General features: G+C 38.7%; 1 protein-coding gene across 9 annotated transcripts in view; it reads right to left on the reverse strand.

Annotated features, from left to right (window-relative positions):
* The window catches only part of LTBP1 (latent transforming growth factor beta binding protein 1), a 737,180-nt gene that overhangs the window by 221,834 nt on the left and 494,535 nt on the right, over positions 1-20,811 (reverse strand). For all 9 annotated transcript variants that reach the window (XM_064277221.1, XM_064277224.1, XM_064277220.1 and 6 more), the window contains one exon: positions 9,808-9,930. In XM_064277221.1, the coding sequence (XP_064133291.1) occupies positions 9,808-9,930 (123 nt within the window). The remainder of the gene's footprint in view (positions 1-9,807; positions 9,931-20,811) is intronic.

The raw sequence follows: 20,811 nt of genomic DNA on the forward strand, positions 1-20,811 counted from the left end.
TTAATTTTAATGCTAATTACATTAGTGTTAGTTCTAGGTCCCAGGAGCACAGGATATTCACAGCAGGAGCAGGAGCAGGAGCAGAGCAGGAGCAGGAGCAGAGCAGGAGCAGGAGCAGCGCAGGAGCAGGAGCAGAGCAGGAGCAGAGCAGGAGCAGGAGCAGAGCAGGAGCAGAGCAGGAGCAGGAGCAGAGCAGGAGCAGGAGCAGGAGCAGAGCAGGAGCAGGAGCAGGAGCAGAGCAGGAGCAGGAGCAGGAGCAGAGCAGAGCAGGAGCAGAAACAGGAGCAGAGCAGGAGCAGAAGCAGAGCAGTAGCAGAGCAGGAGCAGAGCTGGAGCAGGAGCAGAGCAGAGCAGGAGCAGGAGCAGAGCAGGAGCAGAGCAGGAGCAGGAGCAGAGTAGGAACAGGAGCAGCAGCAGAGCAGGAGCAGGAGCAGGAGCAGAGCAGGAGCAGGAGCAGGAGCAGAGCAGAGCAGGTGCAGGAGCGGAGCAGGAGCAGAGCGGAGCAGAGCGGAGCAGAGCGGAGCAGGAGCAGAGCAGAGCAGGAGCAGGAGCAGAGCAGAGCAGGAGCAGAGCAGAGCCGGAGCAGGAGCAGAAGCGGGAGCAGAGCAGGAGCAGGAGCAGAAGCAGGAGCACAGCAGGAGCAGGAGCAGAGCAGAGCAGGAGCAGGAGCAGAAGCAAAAGCAGAGCAGAAAGTTGCCTCAAGTCCTTTACACTGGAAAACTGTGACTCTGGCTCCCTTCCTACTTCGCCACACCCACGTCCTTATTTTCACCTCTCCAAGCACCTATCCAGAGGCACCATCCCTGTTACACTTATCCTGCTCTCCCATCCAAGTACTATATTATGAAACTACCTACCAGGCCTCTTGCTAAAATTAAATAAAAACTCCAAATCATCAATTCAGTATTTTAAGGGATTAATGTGAGTACGGAATTATAAGAAATGGCTTGCTAATTAAACTGAGTCTCTGGTTGTTAAATCTCAGGCACTGCACAAACATAAATGTAAAAATTCAGGCATTTCATTACCTGGAGAATAAAGCAGCGGTCTAGCAAGCTATTCTCCCTGAACATCTTACCCTAAAAGATCTCTGTTTTTCATAGCTTTTTTTTTTTTCCTCCCATAATTTCCTAACTCAGTCTCCCTAAGTTTTGGGGTATCTTTTTTTTTCCCCATGACTATTTCCAAGCTCCTCAGAGGCAAGGATGGCGAGGCTCCATCTCACATACTTTGGACATGTTGTCAGGAGGGACCAGTCCCTGGAGAAGGACACCACGCTTGGCAGAGTACAGGGTCAGCAGAAAAGAGGAAGACCCTCAACGAGGTGGACTGACAGTGGCTGCAACAATGAGCTCCAGCACAACAATTTTAAGGATGGCTCAGGACCAGGCAGTGTTTCATCCTGTTGCTATGAGTTGGAACTGACTTGACGGCACCTAACAACAACAATTCCAAGCAACTCAAGTGGGATCTTTAGACAGTCGTGGATGGTCAGATCACGTTCTAACTTAAAAGTTCGCCCTGCCCTGAGTGTACATATCACTTAACTAAATTAAAAATTTACTCCTTCAAGGATGGAAGAAAACAAAGAAATCTTTGAAAAGGCATGGCTTACATGCCTAAAGTGTACTGATGCAATGCAATTTTTCAATGATCTACAACTGTGTGGACCAAAAAGTGTCCATTTATGTCTCAGATTTCTAACAGGGTGTGCCCTTTAAAATTGTTCCTATTTTAAAACCTAAATAAATTATCTATTATTCTTTTATCATTTAAAATAACTAGCATGGCAATTCCATTCATTTCATTAAACAACGTTAGCATTTACACATTCTAATCAACGTGACACATAACTGTGGAACAATATGCTATACAATACTCTTGCATGATGCAAGGATGAATAGATTGGTGCTTTTACTGTCTCAGGGTCTTTAATCACGGTTAGAAGGCTAATTGTATAGAATAACTCACCAGCATGCTACATTTATTATTTAAGATACAGTACACGATTATATACTCTATTCAGTTAAAAAGTTCATCCCCAAATTAAAAAAAAAAAATTGCCAAAAGAGTTCTAAAGAATAAGTGGAAAGCATTATGTTGTGGAACAATACTCAAGACCAATAATAAAGGGTGCCTCTGGGTTCTTAAATGTTGTTAGGTGCCATCAAGTCAATTCTGACTCACAGAGACGCTATGCATAACAGAATGAAACACTGCCCAGTCCTGCGCCACCCTCACAATTGTTGCTATGTTTGAGCCCAATGCTGCAGTCACTATATTAATCCATCTCATTGAGGGTATTCCTCTTTTTCGCTGACCCTCTACCTTGCCAAGCATGATGTCCTTCTCCAGGGACTGGTCCCTCCTGATAACATGTCAAATGTATGTGAAACAAAGTCTCGTCATCCTCGCTTCTAAGGAGAATTCTGGCTGTATTCTTCCAAGACAGATTTGCTTATCCTTCTGGCAGTCCATGGTATTTTTAACATTCTTCACCAACACCATAATTCAAAGGCATCAATTTTCTTTGGTCTTCCTTATTCATTCTCCAGCTTTCACATGCATGAGACAAAATATCATGGTTTGAGGCAGGTGCACTTAGTCTTCAAAGTGACATCTTTGCTTTTGAACACTTTAAAGAGGTCTTTTGCAGCAGATTGCCCAATGCACAATTGGGCATTGATTGTGGATCCAAGTAAAATGAAATTCTTGACAAATTCAATCTTTTCTGTTTATCATGATTCTTCTTATCGGTCCAGTTATGAGGATTTCTGTTTTCTTTATGTTGAGGTGTAATTCATACTAAAGGCCTTAGTCTTTGATCTTCACTTTTAGCCAGCAAGGTTGCGTCATCTGCTTATCACAGGTTGTTAATGAGTCTTATACCAATCCTGATGCCAAATTCTTTGTCATATTTTTTTTTCTCAGATTATTTGCTCAGCACACAGGTTTAATAATTATGGTGAAAGGATACAACCTTGACGCACAGCTTTCTTGATTTCAAACCACACAGTATCCCCTTGTTCTGTTCGAATGACTGCCTCCTGGTCTAAGTACAGGTGCCTCATGAGCACAATTAAGTGTTCTGGAATTCCTATTCTTCACAATGTTATCTATAATTTGTTATGATACACATAGTCAAATGTCTTTGCATAATCAATAAAACATTGGTAAATGCTTTTTTAGTATTCTCTGCTTTCAGCCAAGATCCACCTGACATCAGCAATGATATCCCTTGTTCCACATCCCCTTCTGAATGCGGCTTGAATTTCTGGCAAATCCCTTTTGATGTACTGCTGCAATTGTTTTTGAATGACCTTCAGCAAATTTTACTTCTGTGTGATATTAATGATAATGTTCAGTAATTTCTGCATTTTGTTGGATCACTTTTCTTTGGAATGGGCACAAATATGGATCTCTTCGAGGTGGTTGACCAGGTAGCTGTCTTTTAAATTCATTGGCATAGATTAGTGAGTGTCTCCAGTGCTACATTTGTTTGTTGAAACATCTCAGTTGGTACTCCATTAATTCCTAGAGCCTTGTTTCTTGCCAATGACTCCAGTGCAGCTTGGATGTCTTCCTTCAATATCATCGGTTTTTGATCATATGCTACCTCCTGAAATGGTTGAATGTCAACCAATTCTTTTTGGTACAGTGACGCTGTATTCCTTCCATTTTCTTTTGATGTTTCCTGGGTCGTTCAATATTTTGCCAATAAAATCCTTCAAAATTGCAACTTGAAGTCTGAATTTTTTCTTCAGTTCTCTCAGCTTGAGAATTTCCAAGCATGTTTCTCCCTTTTGATTCTCTAATTCCAGGTCTTGGCACATTTCATTATAATAGTTTGTCTTCTCGAGCTGCTCTTTGAAATCTTCTGTTCAGCTCTGTTACTTTACCATTTCTGCCATTCACTTTAAATACTCTACATTCAAGGGCAAATTTCAGGGTCTCTTCTAACAACCTACTAGAAATGCTACATTAGCCAGGAAAACAAATCTTTTGCTCTTGGCTAGAAATATGAGACAAATATTCAGAATGGTAATAAACATATAGCTCTATACTCAAATATAGTATTGAATTCTGACCATGTACCCAATGATGACAGCAATTCAATTATAAAACAGAGTAAGAATGTAAGATGCTATGGTTCTCTTATTTGGGTTCCCCAATGGTATATTAAGTAATTGACAATTATGGCCTCAGAGTTGCACAATAATCTCTGCTTATACTTTTTTTTATACTTTCAGATATGCTGCCCTAAGGTCATGGAAGCTAAACAGACACACCCACGTTCCCTGAGGGACCAAATTACTGGGCTGAGGGTTGTGGGGACCATGGTCTTGGGGAACATCTAGCTCAACTGGCACAACATAATTTACAAAGAAAATGTTCTACATTCTACTTTGGAGAATAGCGTCTGGGGTCTTAAAAGCCTGTGAGCGGCCACCTAAGATACTCCACTGGTCTCACCCCCTTTGGGGGCAAGGGAGAATGTAGAAAACTAAAGACACAAGGGAAAGATTAGTCCAAAGGACTAATGGACAACAACTACCACAACCTCTACCAGACTGAGTCCAGTACAACTACGTGGTGCCTGGCTACAACCACTGACTGCTCTGATAGGGATCACAATAGCAGGTCCTGGACAAAGCTGGAGAAATATGTAAAACAAAATTCTAACTCACAAAAAAAGACCACACTTACTGGCCTGAGAAAGACTAAAGAAACCCTGAGAGTATGGCCCCCGGACACCCTTTTAGCTCAGTAATGAAGTCACTCCTGAGGTGCACCTTTCATCCAAAGATTGGACAGGCCCATAAAACAAAATCAGACTAAAGGGGCACACCAGCCCAGAGGCAAGGACTGGAAGACAGGAGGGGACAGGAAAGCTAGTGACTGGGAACCCAAGGTTGAGAAGGGAGAGTGCTGACATGTCATGGGGTTATTAACCAATGTCGTAAAACAATATGTGTACTAACTCTTTAATGAGAAGCTAGTTTGTTCTGCAAACTTTCATCTAAAATTAAAAAAAAAAGATTTGCCCAATACAAAAAAGATATGCTGCCCTAATCACTTAAAATGTGAACAATAAATTTCATTAAGCAGATAAAAATTAATCTGGTATATACAAGAACATGGAAATTATAAAAGACTTCATAGGACAGCAACAGAGTAGAGTTTATCTAACCCCACCTACTAGTTTGTTTTCACTCCTACCCCCACCTCCAATATCCTCATTTGACTCCTAGATAAAATTCCACCATTAGGTTTTATCCCTTTAAAACTTAAAATCTCTACGGGGATGAGTGTTGGGATAGGCATGTGGTGGCAGATAAAGGTGTTAAGAGGGACCTGAGAGAAACTTTCCTACGGAAATAAGAACCGCTGAATCCCCATTGTGGGAAATAGGCTGTGAAAAATAAATTCTGGGAAGACCAAAATGAAAGAATGATTCTAGACCCATTGCAAAGTTACCGTATCTGTCCTATAGTTGGCAGGTGAGATTAAATAGCAGCTGTCCTTAAATAAATGACTTACTCCTGTCAATTCAGGACCTTTTCCATTTCCTGTTAAAGGCTTAGGTTATGGAGTAAGAGAGATAGTTTCAAATCTGGCTGTCCCACTTATAGGCTGTGTGACTTTTGGAAAGACCCTTGACCTCTCTGTGCCTCAATGTCCTCAACTATAAAATAGAAGAATAACAATACAAACCTCACAGATATCTTGTAAGGATTATATGTGATAATCCAAAGTGTTTATCACAGTGCCTAACACTTATTAAGTACACAATAAAAATTATTATTATCAGAGTTGTTGAGTGCTCGGGAGAACTTTATTACCAAGGACAAAAATACTAGTCAAGAAGGAAACTGGTTTTAGAGGGAAAGCAGAATGTCTAGCAGTCATTTACCTATTCTGCTTTGTAAAATATGATTTAGAACTGAGCTGTGCAATATATTAGCCACTAAACCACTAGCCATATGTTGCTATTTGGATTAAATTTAAATTAAATTAACAATTCAATTCCTCAGTCACACTAGCCGTATTTCAAAAAGCCACATGTAGTTAGTGGCTACTGTATTGGACAGCACAGATATAGAATATACAGATTCATCATTGCAGAAAGCTCTACTGGATAGCACTTATGTAACCCTTGGGTTGGCAAACTTTTTCTATAAAGGGTCATATAGTATATATGATCTCTGTTGCAATTACTCAATTCTGCCACTGTAGCAAGAAAGCAGCCTTAGATAATATGTAATGAATGGGAATGGCTGTGTTCCAATAAAACTTCATTTACAAAAACACACAGTGGGCCAGATTTGGCTCATGGGCCATAGTTTGCCAACTCCTGAAAGACCAGAACACAAAATTTGGAGGCACAATCCCAGTTTTACATCTCAGCTGTCAGTCACTAGTTGCGTGATTTTGGAAAGTTACTTAAACTCCTAGCCTTGGTTTCCCAATGTGTAAAATAATAATAAAACTCATATAAAGATGCCGGGGGAGTTAAAAAGAAATACTGTACATAAATATGACCAGCCTGGAAGGGATTTGTCCTTCTTCTTAGGATTTCTAGGGCTATGTCAGAAGTTCCTGAGCATTTCTTCTCTTTACCCCTCTATAGCTGTCAATTAGCTCCATGTCCATGAGTTAAGAATCCCATAAAATACCAAAAGTCCTGGCTCAGAAGTCTTTTTTTTTTATCTGGGCCCTTTTACTGAACCTATGGACACACCCTCACAGCTCCCACCCAGGAGCTCTTGAATTCCTAAAGAAAATCAATTGCCGTTCCGACAGTCAGAAAGTCTTGCTACTCTGATGATGAAGGTTATTTTACTTTTCTCGGATTTATTTGACAAGTCCTAAAATGTTCACCTTTTCTCATAAAATAGGTAGAGGCAGGTCTGCAAAATGGTGCTGCAGCATCCTAAGCTAGAGACACAGAGGTCAGAGACCAGAAATGCCCTCATTCTCCTGTGTTCTTCCTTTCAGCTTAGGTGAGTCAAGGACAATGAGTGGGCAAGGAGAGAAAGTGAAAATGGTTGCAAACTTTGGCTGGAGTCAAGCAATTCTTAAGGGTGTTCACCTCAGTGCATTAGAGAACAGGGAGAGTTTCCCATTGCTCCTCAGCTGTTGCTAAGTGCATTTCTTAGAGTTCCCAGAGTTGGCCTCACCCTTTATGGCCTGGATATGCCCAAAATTCATACTGCCTGAGCAGATGTTGCTTGCATGCCCTGTCTCAAGCTGCTTTCATACCTCTTAAGAACATATATTACAAATGACAATTTGCTTAGGCTCTCTCTTTTTTTTGATGTTTTCTAGTATCCTTCCGGAATCCCTGTGATGCAAATGGTTAACATGCTCGGCTGTTAACTGAAAGGTTGGAGATTCAAGTCTACCCAGAGGTGCCTGGAACCAAAGGCCTAGCAATCTACTTCTGAAAAATCACCTATTGAAAACCTGATGGAGCACAGTTCTACTCTGACACACATGGGGTCACCATAAGCCAGACTGACTCGATGCCAGCTGTTTTTAGTCATCTTTTTCTACTTCTCCGTGAATATCAAGGGCACCACCATCATCCCCATCTTGTTGCTTTTGTTCTCTATTCTGTAAACATCACACCTTTCCCTGATTTTTCCCAAATGTCATCAGGCTTCCCCAACCTGGTCCTCCAAAATATAGTTTGCCATCAAGTCAGACTGGACTGGTCCAAATCACAACTACTAAAAGAACTCTACACATCTCTGAGATGTTATATGTGGTGAAATCAGAGGAAGGAGAAATAAATCTGCCCACTCAATGCTGGTAATGCGCTCACGTTTTAACTTGAAACTAGAATATTTAACTAGCACCAGAAGTCTCTTAATATTTATCATTTCAGCTATTGTAGCTGAATCGTAAAACTGAATTATTTTTCAAATAAGAATGGATCGTTGTTTAATAAGTTCAGTATTATTATAGCAATGACACAAAAATAAATGCTAAGGAAATGTGAAAATGTTTCGAAAATCTCATTGGCAGATTTCTACAATCTTATTAAAACCTGGATGTCTGCCCTTAACTCTAGATATCAGATCTAGTCAAAGTTTAATAAAACATTTTGTGACCAGCTCTCAAAGTTTACTCAATCTGCAACCTTCCATGTAATTATTTTAACAAGATTACAAGTCAAATTATTTAAGGGAAAAAAAAAATCACAATGAATTTTATATCCAAACTCTTTATAGTCTTTTATGCTTAAATTATAAAAGCTATTTAAAATATTTACTCATGTATTCAAGTCAGCCAAAAATTATCCCTAAATTATCTGGATATTGTCAACAATGTAATTTTTGGTCTGAAATTTAGAAATCTTTTCATCAGTTTTCAAATGTACCTTGTACGCAAACATAATTTTATAGTCGATGTTTCTCACTCCCCAAAAAAGCCCTATAATTAGGTATCCATCTGCTTCATGATCAGAACTATTTGTAAAAAGAATATGGAGAAAAGAACTTATGTGCAAAATTTCCTAATTTGCATTTGACAGTTTTTAAAGGAAAATAGCAATAATTAGTAACAGTGTTCCAAAAGACCCAACAAACTCATTTAAATTAACAAATGACACTGTCATTTTTTATATTACTACATGTGTTTTCATTTCATCATCTCTATGGATCTCAGCTTAGTGCACAGAGTTAAGGAGCTATGCATAGCTAAAAATTAATGATAGCAGTACCTCATGAAAAACATGACTTGACCAAATTGCAAACGAAAATAAAGTGGGGACAAGAAATATATACCAATACCATAATACAAATACATAAGTAAAAAACAAAAATTTAGCAGTCAGAAACTAATACATAATTGCTTTAAAGATTATCTTAGCAGTTTTCTACCAAAAGTTTGTTTAAAAAATTTTAACTTTAATTGTATAGGGCTTTTAAAGATCTGTAGAGTGTTTGCTTACTTTTGTAGTAATGGGCACAAATAAAGTAGTCTTGATAAAACTCTGCATTCAGGAACTTTATATCCAGAGTGCATCCATATCTAATTGTTATGTGATTTGTAGTAGTCACACTGGATTTGTGTGTGCGTGTGTGTGTGCGTGTGTGTATAGTGGGGAGTCTCTTTGGTGAAACTATATTTTCTGAACCAGAATTAAAACATACGGTTTAATGGATTTTTACCCCTACAAGGCACAAGGGGGAAAAAAAAACTTAAAACAGACAGCATTTGTCAAACAAAATCTTATAATTTATGGGATTTTTTAGTGGTTTCTGAGAACAATAGTATAGAGTATTTGAAATTAGAGCTGAATTTGTAAATTTGAGATGCAAGGCCTTGTTAACTATTTCCCAGACTTTTCCAGCTGACAGAGTACAGTGAAACATCATTAAATCAGACTCCCGTGATTCAGAATTTGGAATAATTAAAAGTAGAAGCTGGAAAAAAGCTTAACTCTGCTTAAAGAATACTTAAAATACTTAAAAAAAAAAAAAAGGAATATCTGTTTTCATTTCTCAGGTACCACGAAGAGTTGATACGCTAATTTTAATTAAATTCTTTCTTTTTATTAAAGTATATTACCTTAGTGTACTTGATCTCTACCATCGTTTTAGTGGTTATATTTATCTGAATGTAATAAAAATGCATTTTGGAGAAGTTTCCATGATATAGATTTATTTTACAATACCAGACTGGTCCCATCACTCTTGTAATTTTAATTAATGAGGATTGTCTGCATATTTCTTTTTTTTTGGATGAACCCCAAAGATAACTGATTCAAAAAAGGAACAAAAAGTGATCATTACTTACGAATGCAATTCGAAAAGGTAGGATCTGGCCCAAATCCAATTTTGCAGGTACATCTATAGCTGCCCATGGTATTCAAACACTCACCATTAGGGCACACCCCTTGTAGCTGGCATTCATTAATATCTGCAAGAAAACACAATTTCTTAGCAGCTATTAAACAAGCTCTGGCTATAAATTATACTCACTTTCTTTTTCACCATAATTATCTTTTAGCTACGGTACAACAGGGATGCTAGCAATTTTATTGCAGAAGGTATGAATAACTAAAAATCGAACCAATAAACATTTATTAAACATCTGCAATTTAAATAATAAATATTTATTATACATCTCCTATGGGCCAGGTTCTGTTTTGGGTGCTAGGGATTTACCAGTGAACAAAACAGTGTTAATGTATGCTGGGGGCAATAGTGATTCTGTGGTAGAATACTTGCCTTCCATGCAGGAGACCCTGGTTCAATTCCCAGCCAATGTACCTCACACATAGCTACTACCTGTCTGTCAGTGGAGGCTTGCATGTCTTTATGATGCTGAACAGGTATTAGCGGAGCTTCCAGACTTAAGGTGGGCTAGAAAGAATGGCCTGGCAATCTACTTCTGAAAATCAGCCAGTGAGAACCCTATGGATCACAATGGTCCAATCAGTAATCAATCATAGGGATGGAGCAGGAATGGGCAGTGTTTCATTCCCTTGTGCATGAGGTCCCCATGAGTCAGGGCCAACTTGACAGCAGGTACCAACAACAACAACAACAGTGCATGCTAGGCACTGTGGAGCACACAGGTAAGGCAAAAGCTCTCCTACTAGAGGCATATACAGTCTAGCTATACATACAAATATGTGAAAAATTAAAGAAGTGAAAAGCATTTCATGATAACACAGTTCGAACAAATGCCAAAATCTAGAAGTTAAATTATGAAAATGCCCATACAAACAGTAAGAGCTATTAGAGAAAGTAAGAGGTAGGAGAGAGATTGCAACATTGAGAAGGAGGTAAGACCTCATCAGGGTATTAAACATCTGGATGTTGAAGTCTGGGGAGGAGTCATATGGGGGGAGTAAGGGAAGAAATGCTCTACGTGGGCTGACACTGGAACATGAACAGACAAACTAGCGACGGGAAGGGGCTCATAAATTGTGAGCCAAACCGCTGGTGAGGATAAAAGTTGCAGGAAGGTAAAGGGGTGGAAATAAAGCTGGAAAGGTAGGCTGGTTAAGACAGGCTAGGTTTTGAATCAATTTTATTGAGAACAGGGAGCTATACCAAAGGTTTCTAAACAATAGAAAGATGTAGTCAAAGGCAAGCTGTAGGGAAATGCATCTGGCCTGCACATGGCTTGGTGAGAAGAGACTAAACGTTTGATGGAAGTAGTAATACAAGTATGAGACTGGGGACAAGGCCAGGTTGGTGACAGTGGGAACAGACAGGAAGGAAAGGACGGGCTGGAAAATTCTTTAGAAAACAGCTGACAATACATGGTGTTCAGTGGCAAAGTGGTTAAGCACTTGGCTGCTAACCAAAAGGTCGGTAGTTCAAACCCACCAGCTGTGGGAAAAAGATGTGGCAGTCTGCTTCCATCAAGATTTACAGCTTTGGAGACCCTATGGGGCAGTTCTACTTTGTCCTATATTCACGCTGTGAGTCCGAATTTGACTCGATGGCAATGGGTTTGATTTTTTTTTTTCCCCTGGACTGGCCAACACAACACTAGAAAGCAAGAGAAAGGAGTCAAAGATGCTTGGGAGGCTTCTAACCTGAGAAAAGAGAAAAAGCTACTGTTAAGTTTTGTGAAGGGAGGTCTGAGGGGGAAAGAGTACAAGACGATAAAGAGGTAACTTTTACCATTCAGGGTCACATTGGGATACCCAAGGATAAATACCTAGTAGCAACAAAACATTCAGGAATAAAGTGAAAGAGGAAATCTGGCTAGGAGAGAGACTTAGGTCATCAGTATATAGTGGTCATGGCTGCAAAACAGGTGAGTGTAACTGATGTCAGTGAACTGTACATGTAAGAATGGTGAACTGGCAAATGTTTTGTTATATATGTTTTTCCACAATAAAACAATAAAAAAGGACTATCTGCATATGGTGATTCATGAAAAAATCATAGTGATTTGAAAAAAAGGAGAGATAAAAATGTGAGATTTTAGAAAATAAAGATTATGCAGTCATTTGCTTTTCAAATGTAATTAATTTAAAAATGAAAAAACAATGTGATAAGTTAAAAATGAAAAGGAAGTAGTATATTCAGGCTTTGAAGCTTAATAGCTGATAGACTGGCTATTAGCAATTCCATTTCAAGTAATATTTACTTCCTTCAACCATTAATTCTTCTATAAAATTGTATTGAGCGTCCTAAAACATTAATTTTCTAAATTGAAATCAAACACAATGGTAACACATTACTGGCAGCATTTTCACATATAAAGGCGAATATCAAACCAAAACCAAACCCGTTGCCGTTGAGTCAATTCCAATCCATAGCAACCCTATAAACAGGGCAGAACTGCCCCACAGAGTTTTCAAGGAGTGCCTGGTGGATTTGAACTGCCAACCTTTTGGCTAGTAGCCACAGAACTTAACCACTATGCCACCAGGGTTTCCAAAGGCAAATACAGGCCTCAATAAATCATTATTAGCTTATATTTCAAGTTCTAGGTGGGCATACGGAAACCATGGTGGCATAGTGGCTAAGTGCTATGGCTGCTAACCAAGAGGTCGGCAGTTCTAATCTGCCAGGCGCTCCTTGGAAACTCTATTGGGCAGTTCTACTCTGTCCTATAGGGTTGCTATGAGTCAGAATCGACTCGACAGCAGTTGTTTTTTTTTTTTGGTGGGCATAAATATTTATTTGGACATTATATGTTATCCAACGTGCATTTTTTAATTTAATTTCAGTGATAAAATATGACATTTTCAACCACATTCAAATGACAATTTAACAGATATATTTGTCGTATAAATTCTACAGCATTCTAATTTGGATTCAGTTGGATACTGGTACAGCTAGATTATACTTGGTACAGCGTATGGTCCAGCACTTTACCAGAGTGCATGGTGTGCTGCAATACTTATTTATGCACAAGATGTAACTGAAAATATTCCCTATAACTCATTGTCTTTAAGAAAACCACAAAGAAGGACAAGAAAGAATGCCAAGTCAAGTTGGGGCTTACATGGCACAAGTGAGGCCCCTTATCATATGTCCCGGCTTAAACTTCAAGTTTGGGTAACCAGCCAGTTGTGGTCAAAAGGATGGACAGAATTTCCACTCTATACTTCATTTCATCCCCCACTAGGGTATGGTTATTAGCTTTCCTCCTTCCTTGAATTGCACATACCCCTTTTCACTAGTTGCAACACTATACATTCCATGGTCACCAAGAATTTTTCCTTGTCTGGGGGTTTCTATGACTGCACCATCTCAGCCTCACTGCTAATTGCCCGGTTAAGATGGAGGTTTTCCCCACTACACATAAATCCCTGATTTAAACCATCATCTCTCTCTTTGATTCTCCTCAAGAGTGCCCGGTGCCTCAACCATGATGCCATGGAGATGGAGGACAGGAATTACAATGTTTTAGAGAGACAAACAGTATAAACAGGAAGGAATTGAAAAATCCATGAGGAAGGGAAATCATGTAAGACTTCTCCTACCACTTCTATTCTAATCACCTTGTGCCACCACCACTATGACCATCACCTCCATAATTCTGGCCACAGGAACCTAGAAGGATGACTCTTCCTCCATGACACATTTTTCATACCTTTCAGGAAAACCCCTGTTTCCTTCAACTGACTCAATTTATTTAAATTTAATTTTCTAAAATTCCAAAAATTGGAAATTTACTTAAATTTCCAAGTTTTCTCTTTTTAATTTATATACAGTGAAGTACATCAATCTTAAGTGTACAACTACATCAATTTTTACATATACATGTGCATATGTGTTTGTATGAGTGTAGACGTGTGCGTACACATACTGCGTAACAACAAGCAGATCATCACTTAGAACGTTTCCATCATTTTAGAACATCCTTCCTCCCACAGGTAACCACTATTTTGACTCTTATCACTATAGATTAGCTTTGCCTGTTCTTGAACATCACATAAAGGGAGTCGTATGGTATATATTCTTTTGTCTGGCTTCATTCATCGTTATGCCTGTTAGATTTATCAGTGTAGTCGCATTATCAGTAGTCCATTCTTTTTTCACTGTTGTATTATCTTCTATTGTGTGAGCACACTAAAATTAATTTATCCATTCTACTGTTGGTAGACTTTTAGATTGTTTTCAATTTTGGGCTATTCTGAACAATGTTGTGCGAACATTCACGTGTATGTCTTTTGGTAGACCTAAGTACTCATTTCTCTTAAGTATATATTTTTTACTGTTGGTAGACTTTTAGATTGTTTTCAATTTTGGGCTATTCTGAACAATGTTGTGCGAACATTCATGTATATGTCTTTTGGTAGACCTAAGTACTCATTTCTGTTAAGTATATATATAGGAGTGGATTTTCTGGGCCAATAGAGAAGGCCCATTTTTACCTTCATACATATCGTCTAACAGTTGCCCAAAGTAGTTATGCCAATTTACATTCTTAGGACCAATTGGTCCACATACTCACCAACTTACTACCAGTCTTTTTAATTTTAGTCATTTGGGTGGTTTTAATTTGTACTTCCTTGATGAGTAATGATACTGAACACCTTTTCATATACTTACTAGCCATTTGTATATAAAAATGTTGTCTTCTAAAATGCAAATACCTATTTAAAGATTATAAGTCAAAAAGATTGCTTCCTTCTTAGCACTCAGGGATCAGCTGGTAGTTCTCAAAGTGGGGGTGTACTGCCTGCCTACGGAACCCTTTGTGTTGCCACAATGAAAATGGAACACACAGTGGGTAGACTCCAGGGATGCTCAACCTTAAAAATGTGGGTTAGTTCCCCTTGACAAAGAATTGTCTTGCCAAAAATGTCAGTAGAGCCCTAACTGAGAAACACAGAGGATGAAAGCATGAGTTTGTTAGGTACAAAAGGCATCATTTTGAAGTGATGCTGTCTGAGAAGGAAGATGGCATGGAGGTTTGCACTGGCTACTAGAGGCCTTGAAGGGTTTCATTCACTTCAACTTGGGACATTTCCTGGCTTTCTCTGAGACTGTGCTTTAGTCTGAGGAGAGACAGGAGGCTCAACTGGAAGCAAAACAGCAATTAAGTCCCGAGGTCAGAGTCCCAGCACTACAATGTCTAACCAGGACCTTGACATGATTCATCAGCAAGTAAATATGATCTGCAGCCCTGTTCCGTGGAGCCCTAGGCACCCTGCACCTCTGCCCTAAGCAAAGTAGTTCCCTTTTATCTGCTTCAAATACTAGGATAAGATGGTATTTATTAAAAGGGTTCTATTTCTTAAGAAAATTTGAAAATCACTGATTTATAATATCATTTCTATGGCAAATCATGTCCCAAGATGGAACAGTTCACTCACAAATAGAACTTTGGAAGGCATTTCATTAAACTGCTAACTTACCTACATGCGAAGTATAAAAATCAGTAGGTGTTCACTTATTTTTCACTGCTTCATTCTTCCATTCCATGTTTTATTCCTGAGGACAGCTTCTGACTAGTTTATAGCCTTTTTTTTTTAAACTTTATCCCTCACTATTTTTTAATTTAAACCCTCAGAAGTTAATAAGAAACATGAGCAACTGTCAATTTGAAATAATTGACTATATAAATGACTTTCTGGGGTAGTCAAGCTTTTTAAAACCTTTCTAAATATACTGAAGGAAATTAGAGACTCACAAACACATGAAGAACAAAACATGGGTTAAAGTGAATATACTGCACCTAAATATTAGAAGTGCAAGGAGCACACTAAGAGAAGACTATATCAGGCCAAAGTGTAACAATTGTATGGAGTGTGATTGGCAAATTGTGAATTACAATTCTATTTAGACTTTAATTCCTAAGACTGATTTCATTTTTAAAATCAAACAACTACTTCTAACTTTATCATAATATTTATAAATAACTTGTATTTGACCAACATGATTGCTTTTCAGAAGTCTCACATTTTACAGGGTCGGCAAATCTCCCTTAATGCATTCTCCTTAAATAAAAATTATTTAGTCCTTAGTTTAAAAATCAAATGGATAATAACATGATTTTTTTTCATTGTTCTTCCTCTGTGGAGCACTTATTTTTTCTGAAAAACTGTGGAATTCCATCCTTTGAAGGAGTGGTCTATACTGCATAAGGTACAACTTACTGAGTTAAAGAATGATGGCCAAAATGAATGGCTGGCACCCTTGTAGAGCCAGTCACCCATCCCCATATGTCCACCTGAGCTGCTGTGTTAGAATGTTTGTAGAAGTTTATAGAAGCAGAAGCAAGGGGAGAAGTTCGTATATTCTCATGTGCTCTTTTAGAGTGTACTTGGGATGCAGCTTACATGAAATAGATTCACATTCTTCTCTTACTTAAAACATTCATTGAGTTTCTATGTCCTATACAGCCCACCATGTACCTGAGGCCACATATAAGGCTTAATAATACAAAAATGTTCTTACAGGTCTAAAATGGTTGGATATTGGCAAAGTCCAATGGTTCAACCAAATAAAATGGAAATAGAAAGCTAAGCATTTATGAACTAGATACTGTAAAAATTCTGAGTGGTTAGGAAATGTGCATAATAAGAGACTTTCTTTAAACATTCTGAAATACAACACAGACTAGTTATCGGTACTGAAGAATGACACAATTATCCAGTACAGTGATGCGAGGAGGGTTGTCATCAAGTTGAACAATAACATCATCATCATCATCACCCCCTGTAATTGCATAGTACACCTTATCACATTGGTTCTGCATAACAATTTTGTGAGGTAACACAAGAATCATTATTCTCATTTTAGAGTGATAATTTTGTCCAAGATCATATTTTTTTAAAAAAGGATTAAGGGGAGTGAAGAAACCTACTGGGAGAAATAGCCCATTAAGCCCTAGTTTTGTTTGTTTGTTTGTTTTTCAAATCGCATTGAGTTGAGATACTGTCTTAGGCTGGGTTCTCTAGAGAAGCAAAACCAGTGAAGTGAGATTTATCATATAGAGAGATTTGTTGTAGAGTCCGTGGGTCAGGTGTCAGGCGTCAGGCTGGAGGCTTCTCCTGACTCATGTAGCTGCAGGGCCTGACAAACCCAAGATCCACAGATCAGATGGCAGGCTGCTGGCCCAAGTCCCAAGAACTGGAGGTCAGATGCTGATGACCCAAATGCAGGACCAGAGCAGAGCAAAAACTAGTGAGCTTTGCAAGAAAGTCCATTTATACTGGATGCAGGTCATACCCCCAAGGAAACACCCTTTCAACTGATTGGCTCCTCATAGCCGATTCAATCATGGAGGTGATTAAATTATATCAGATCTCATCATGGAAGTGATTACATCACTATACAACTGCCAAACTACATCATAACTAAACCACTGAGAATCATGGCCACAATCTTAACGATCACAGATACTAAATTGTGTTACCTAGAGCAAGTTGCTTAATTTCCCTCTCCTTTATAATGCAAAGAGGCTGAGCTAGATAATCCCCAAGGTTACTTCTAACTTAAATATTCTCTGAGTTCAAATCACTCTGCCAGTTGCCAGGGTCGAAAGTGCCAAGGAATAATAAAAGTATGACAATCAATACATAATATATTAGGAATAGTGTAAGTGCCTTAATGGGAAATAAACACACTTTTATGTATCTATTCTCCTACAAGGGAGAGTATATGTTTAACAAAGTGAGTAATAACATACTGCCTTTTTAGCGACGCAAGTTTATACAAGAAATGAAGCATGTCCAATTACCAACAGCAGTTAGGTACAAAGTGAGAACAGCACATGAAGATCTTTTCAGAAGACACAAAGCTTTCTGGAGACTCTGCATGTATGTTTAATTTTTGCTGGTGGATAGCAATTCCAATATAGATCCCATTAGCAGTATTATTTCCACTTGAAAGCAGAGAAACTACCTCTTGAAGGGAATACTTTGCCCAGCCAGGCAGGTCATTTGGCTACCTAATACAGATTATTTACTTTAGGTGCTCTTAAGACGACATATATATTTCTTGATCTTCCAGAAAAGCAGTCTTCACACACTGGGTACTTGGACCTCTGAAGGCACATTGAAGACATTCCAGAGGGTACACATAGGAATCAAGCTCTAGGTCCTCAGCCTTTTTATGTTTCCTTTTCTAAAAGTTATCTGCCTAAGAACACATTTGCTAAATGTCTTTTTCCATCCCCCCCCCTTTTTTTTTCCTTAGCACCTTCTCCCTCTTTACAAAGTCAAAGCATGCCTCCTGTCTGTTCAGGCTCTTTCTAGATGCACTGCCCTGAAACGTAAAATTCTCAGTGGCACCAAACAAATACAATTCAGAAATATGTCCCTCCTTAAGGAGCATCATGGAAAGGTGATAAATCTGATTTGTTTCTCAGGAGGCCTGGCTTTGCCAGTTAGGTTATATGGTAAACATTATTCATAAACTAAATGAGTCAAATCTACAGCTCCCAGGTTTTGATGAAAATATGTTCAAAGCATATACACACGATAAACATGCCAGAAATGAATCTACTTTAGTTATTTAACTTTCGATGGAAAAAAAAAAGCATGAATACATACTTAAGTTTTCAAAATTATTTTAGTTGTGAGAACAAAAAATTGAAGATCAATGCTCTAGAATAATTTTACCCAAAGTATATTTATATAAAACACTAGCTATATGAGAGCTCTGATAAAAGAGGGGCTCTAATTATGGCCAAATACATTCAAGGAACTTTGCTTATTAGATATACATTAGCATATTAGGAGCCCCAAGATGTCCTCTGGTAAGGAATATTGTTCTCTGTTTAACTCAGTATTTCCTACACATTTGGCCATGGAATCCTTTTTTCACATACCATCTATTAACATGCCTCTGAGCTGGTGGTCTGTGGAGCACATTTTGTGAACATTTTCTCTCTGGGGCTGGCCCGCAAACCACCGCACTTTGGACGTGTTATCAGGAGGGACGTCCCGGGAGAAGGACATCATGCTTGGTAAAGAAGAGGGTCAGTGAAGAAGACCCTCAACAAGATAGACTGACACAGTGGCTGCAAGGATGGGCTCAAACACAGGAACAATTGTGAGGATGGCACAGGACCAGGCAGTGTTTCGCTCTGTGGCACACAGGGTTGGTATGAGTAGGAATCGACTTGACAGCACCTGACAACAACAACATCAACATGCCTCTTAGCTGGTGGTCTGGTGGAGCACACTTTGTGAAATTTTCCTTTCTGGGGCTGGCCTGCAAACCACTGTACAGTTCTTTTCATGTTACATTTGCTTCTACCTAGGCCTCACTGCTGCCATGGCGTTCCCTCCCTACCTGTAATGGTCCCACAATTATGAAGTAACAATCCAGCAGAGGACGGACTCAATTATTAGACTCAGTGAAAGGCGGTGAACCACTGTGGGAGCAACTGCCTTCCCAACAATTCTTCTGGGTAACAAGGTGAAAGAATTATCAGAGCTCAGAAAACAGCTTGTTTTTATTTCATGATACATGTGTGCTACACATGGAATATGCTTCTAAGAGCATGCAATTACTCTGTTGGTCTTGGATTTCTGACTCCTGTCCACACCACCACATTAATTTCTTCTCGAAATATTCACACTCAAATGAATCTATCACGGGCTTTCCTCATCACTTGTGATACAACAGGCACCTCCCCATTGATTTTATAGCCCCAGAGTTTAAGGTCAAAAAGCTATTGGGAAAAACAATGTGCTAATGACTCATTGTACCACTGTCTTTCCTAAGGAAAAGCGAACAAAATAGACATTTCCTTTTTGAATTCTATCCCAGTGATGTAAGTGTAATAAGAGGACACATCAGAAAAATGATTCTAAAATGGATAGGAATGGGTCCCAATTTGACTTTCAAATGCTGAAATACGATGCTTAGGTCCAAACCAAAAGCAGTTTAAGTTCTCACTGAAAATACTGTGCCTACTTATACTAGAAACTGTTAACAGTAGTTTTAAGAGGATGCCTAGGACAGTCAAATAGCACCTTCGATCAGTAAAACATCTATCAATTCCATCTGAGCCACTCAAATTGTAAACCACATTTTGGTATCATATTAATTACCCCTACAGTTTACAAAATTAAATTACTAAATATAATAGTGCATAGTGATGAATCTGTGGTGGGCACACAAAATTTTTTTTTTTAATTTTTTAAGTGTTTTGAAGAACTGAATTATCAAATCTGGTTGACTCTGCCAATTGACTTTCCACTATTAGTACCCAAATATATAGCAAGACCGATGTATTCTAAGTTTCATTCTTAATGCCCACATCGTTTTTGTTCTTTGTCGTAGGGTCAATTCCACTCATAGTGACCCTATAGGGCAGAGTGGAAATGCCCCATAGGGTTTCTCAGGCTATAATCTTACAGAAGCAGATTGGCAGGTCTTTTCTTCCATGGAGCTGCTGGTGGGTTCAAACCTCCAACTTTCAGTTAGTGGCTGAGCACTTAACCATTACACCACCAGGGCTCCTTATACCCACATCACCTCCATATATATCCTTTATCTCCTAATAGCGAGAAATAAACGTTACAAAAATCAATGCCCTTAGGTTTTAGGTATGACAATGGAACTGAAAGGAACTTTGGGAACAAAGTTGTAACCATGCTGCATACACAGAAAAGTCAGAGTAGAGTATGCTGAAAGAAGGGAAAACAGCACTGTAATTATTTTAAATGAAAATATTAATGGATATTATCAGTTCACTAACCAGAACTTTAAATGAAAACATATAAACATACTGTCCATGTAATGCTGACTGAAAGAAGCCAGACTAAAAAAAAAAAAAAAAAAAAGTATGAGATAATTTAGAAGTTGATAAACAGACAAAACTGATCTGTGGTTTTAAGAGTCAGAATAGTGATTATCTTTG

The sequence above is a fragment of the Loxodonta africana genome, chromosome 26 (genome assembly GCF_030014295.1).
Source record: "Loxodonta africana isolate mLoxAfr1 chromosome 26, mLoxAfr1.hap2, whole genome shotgun sequence".
NCBI classification, from domain to species: Eukaryota; Metazoa; Chordata; class Mammalia; order Proboscidea; family Elephantidae; genus Loxodonta; species Loxodonta africana.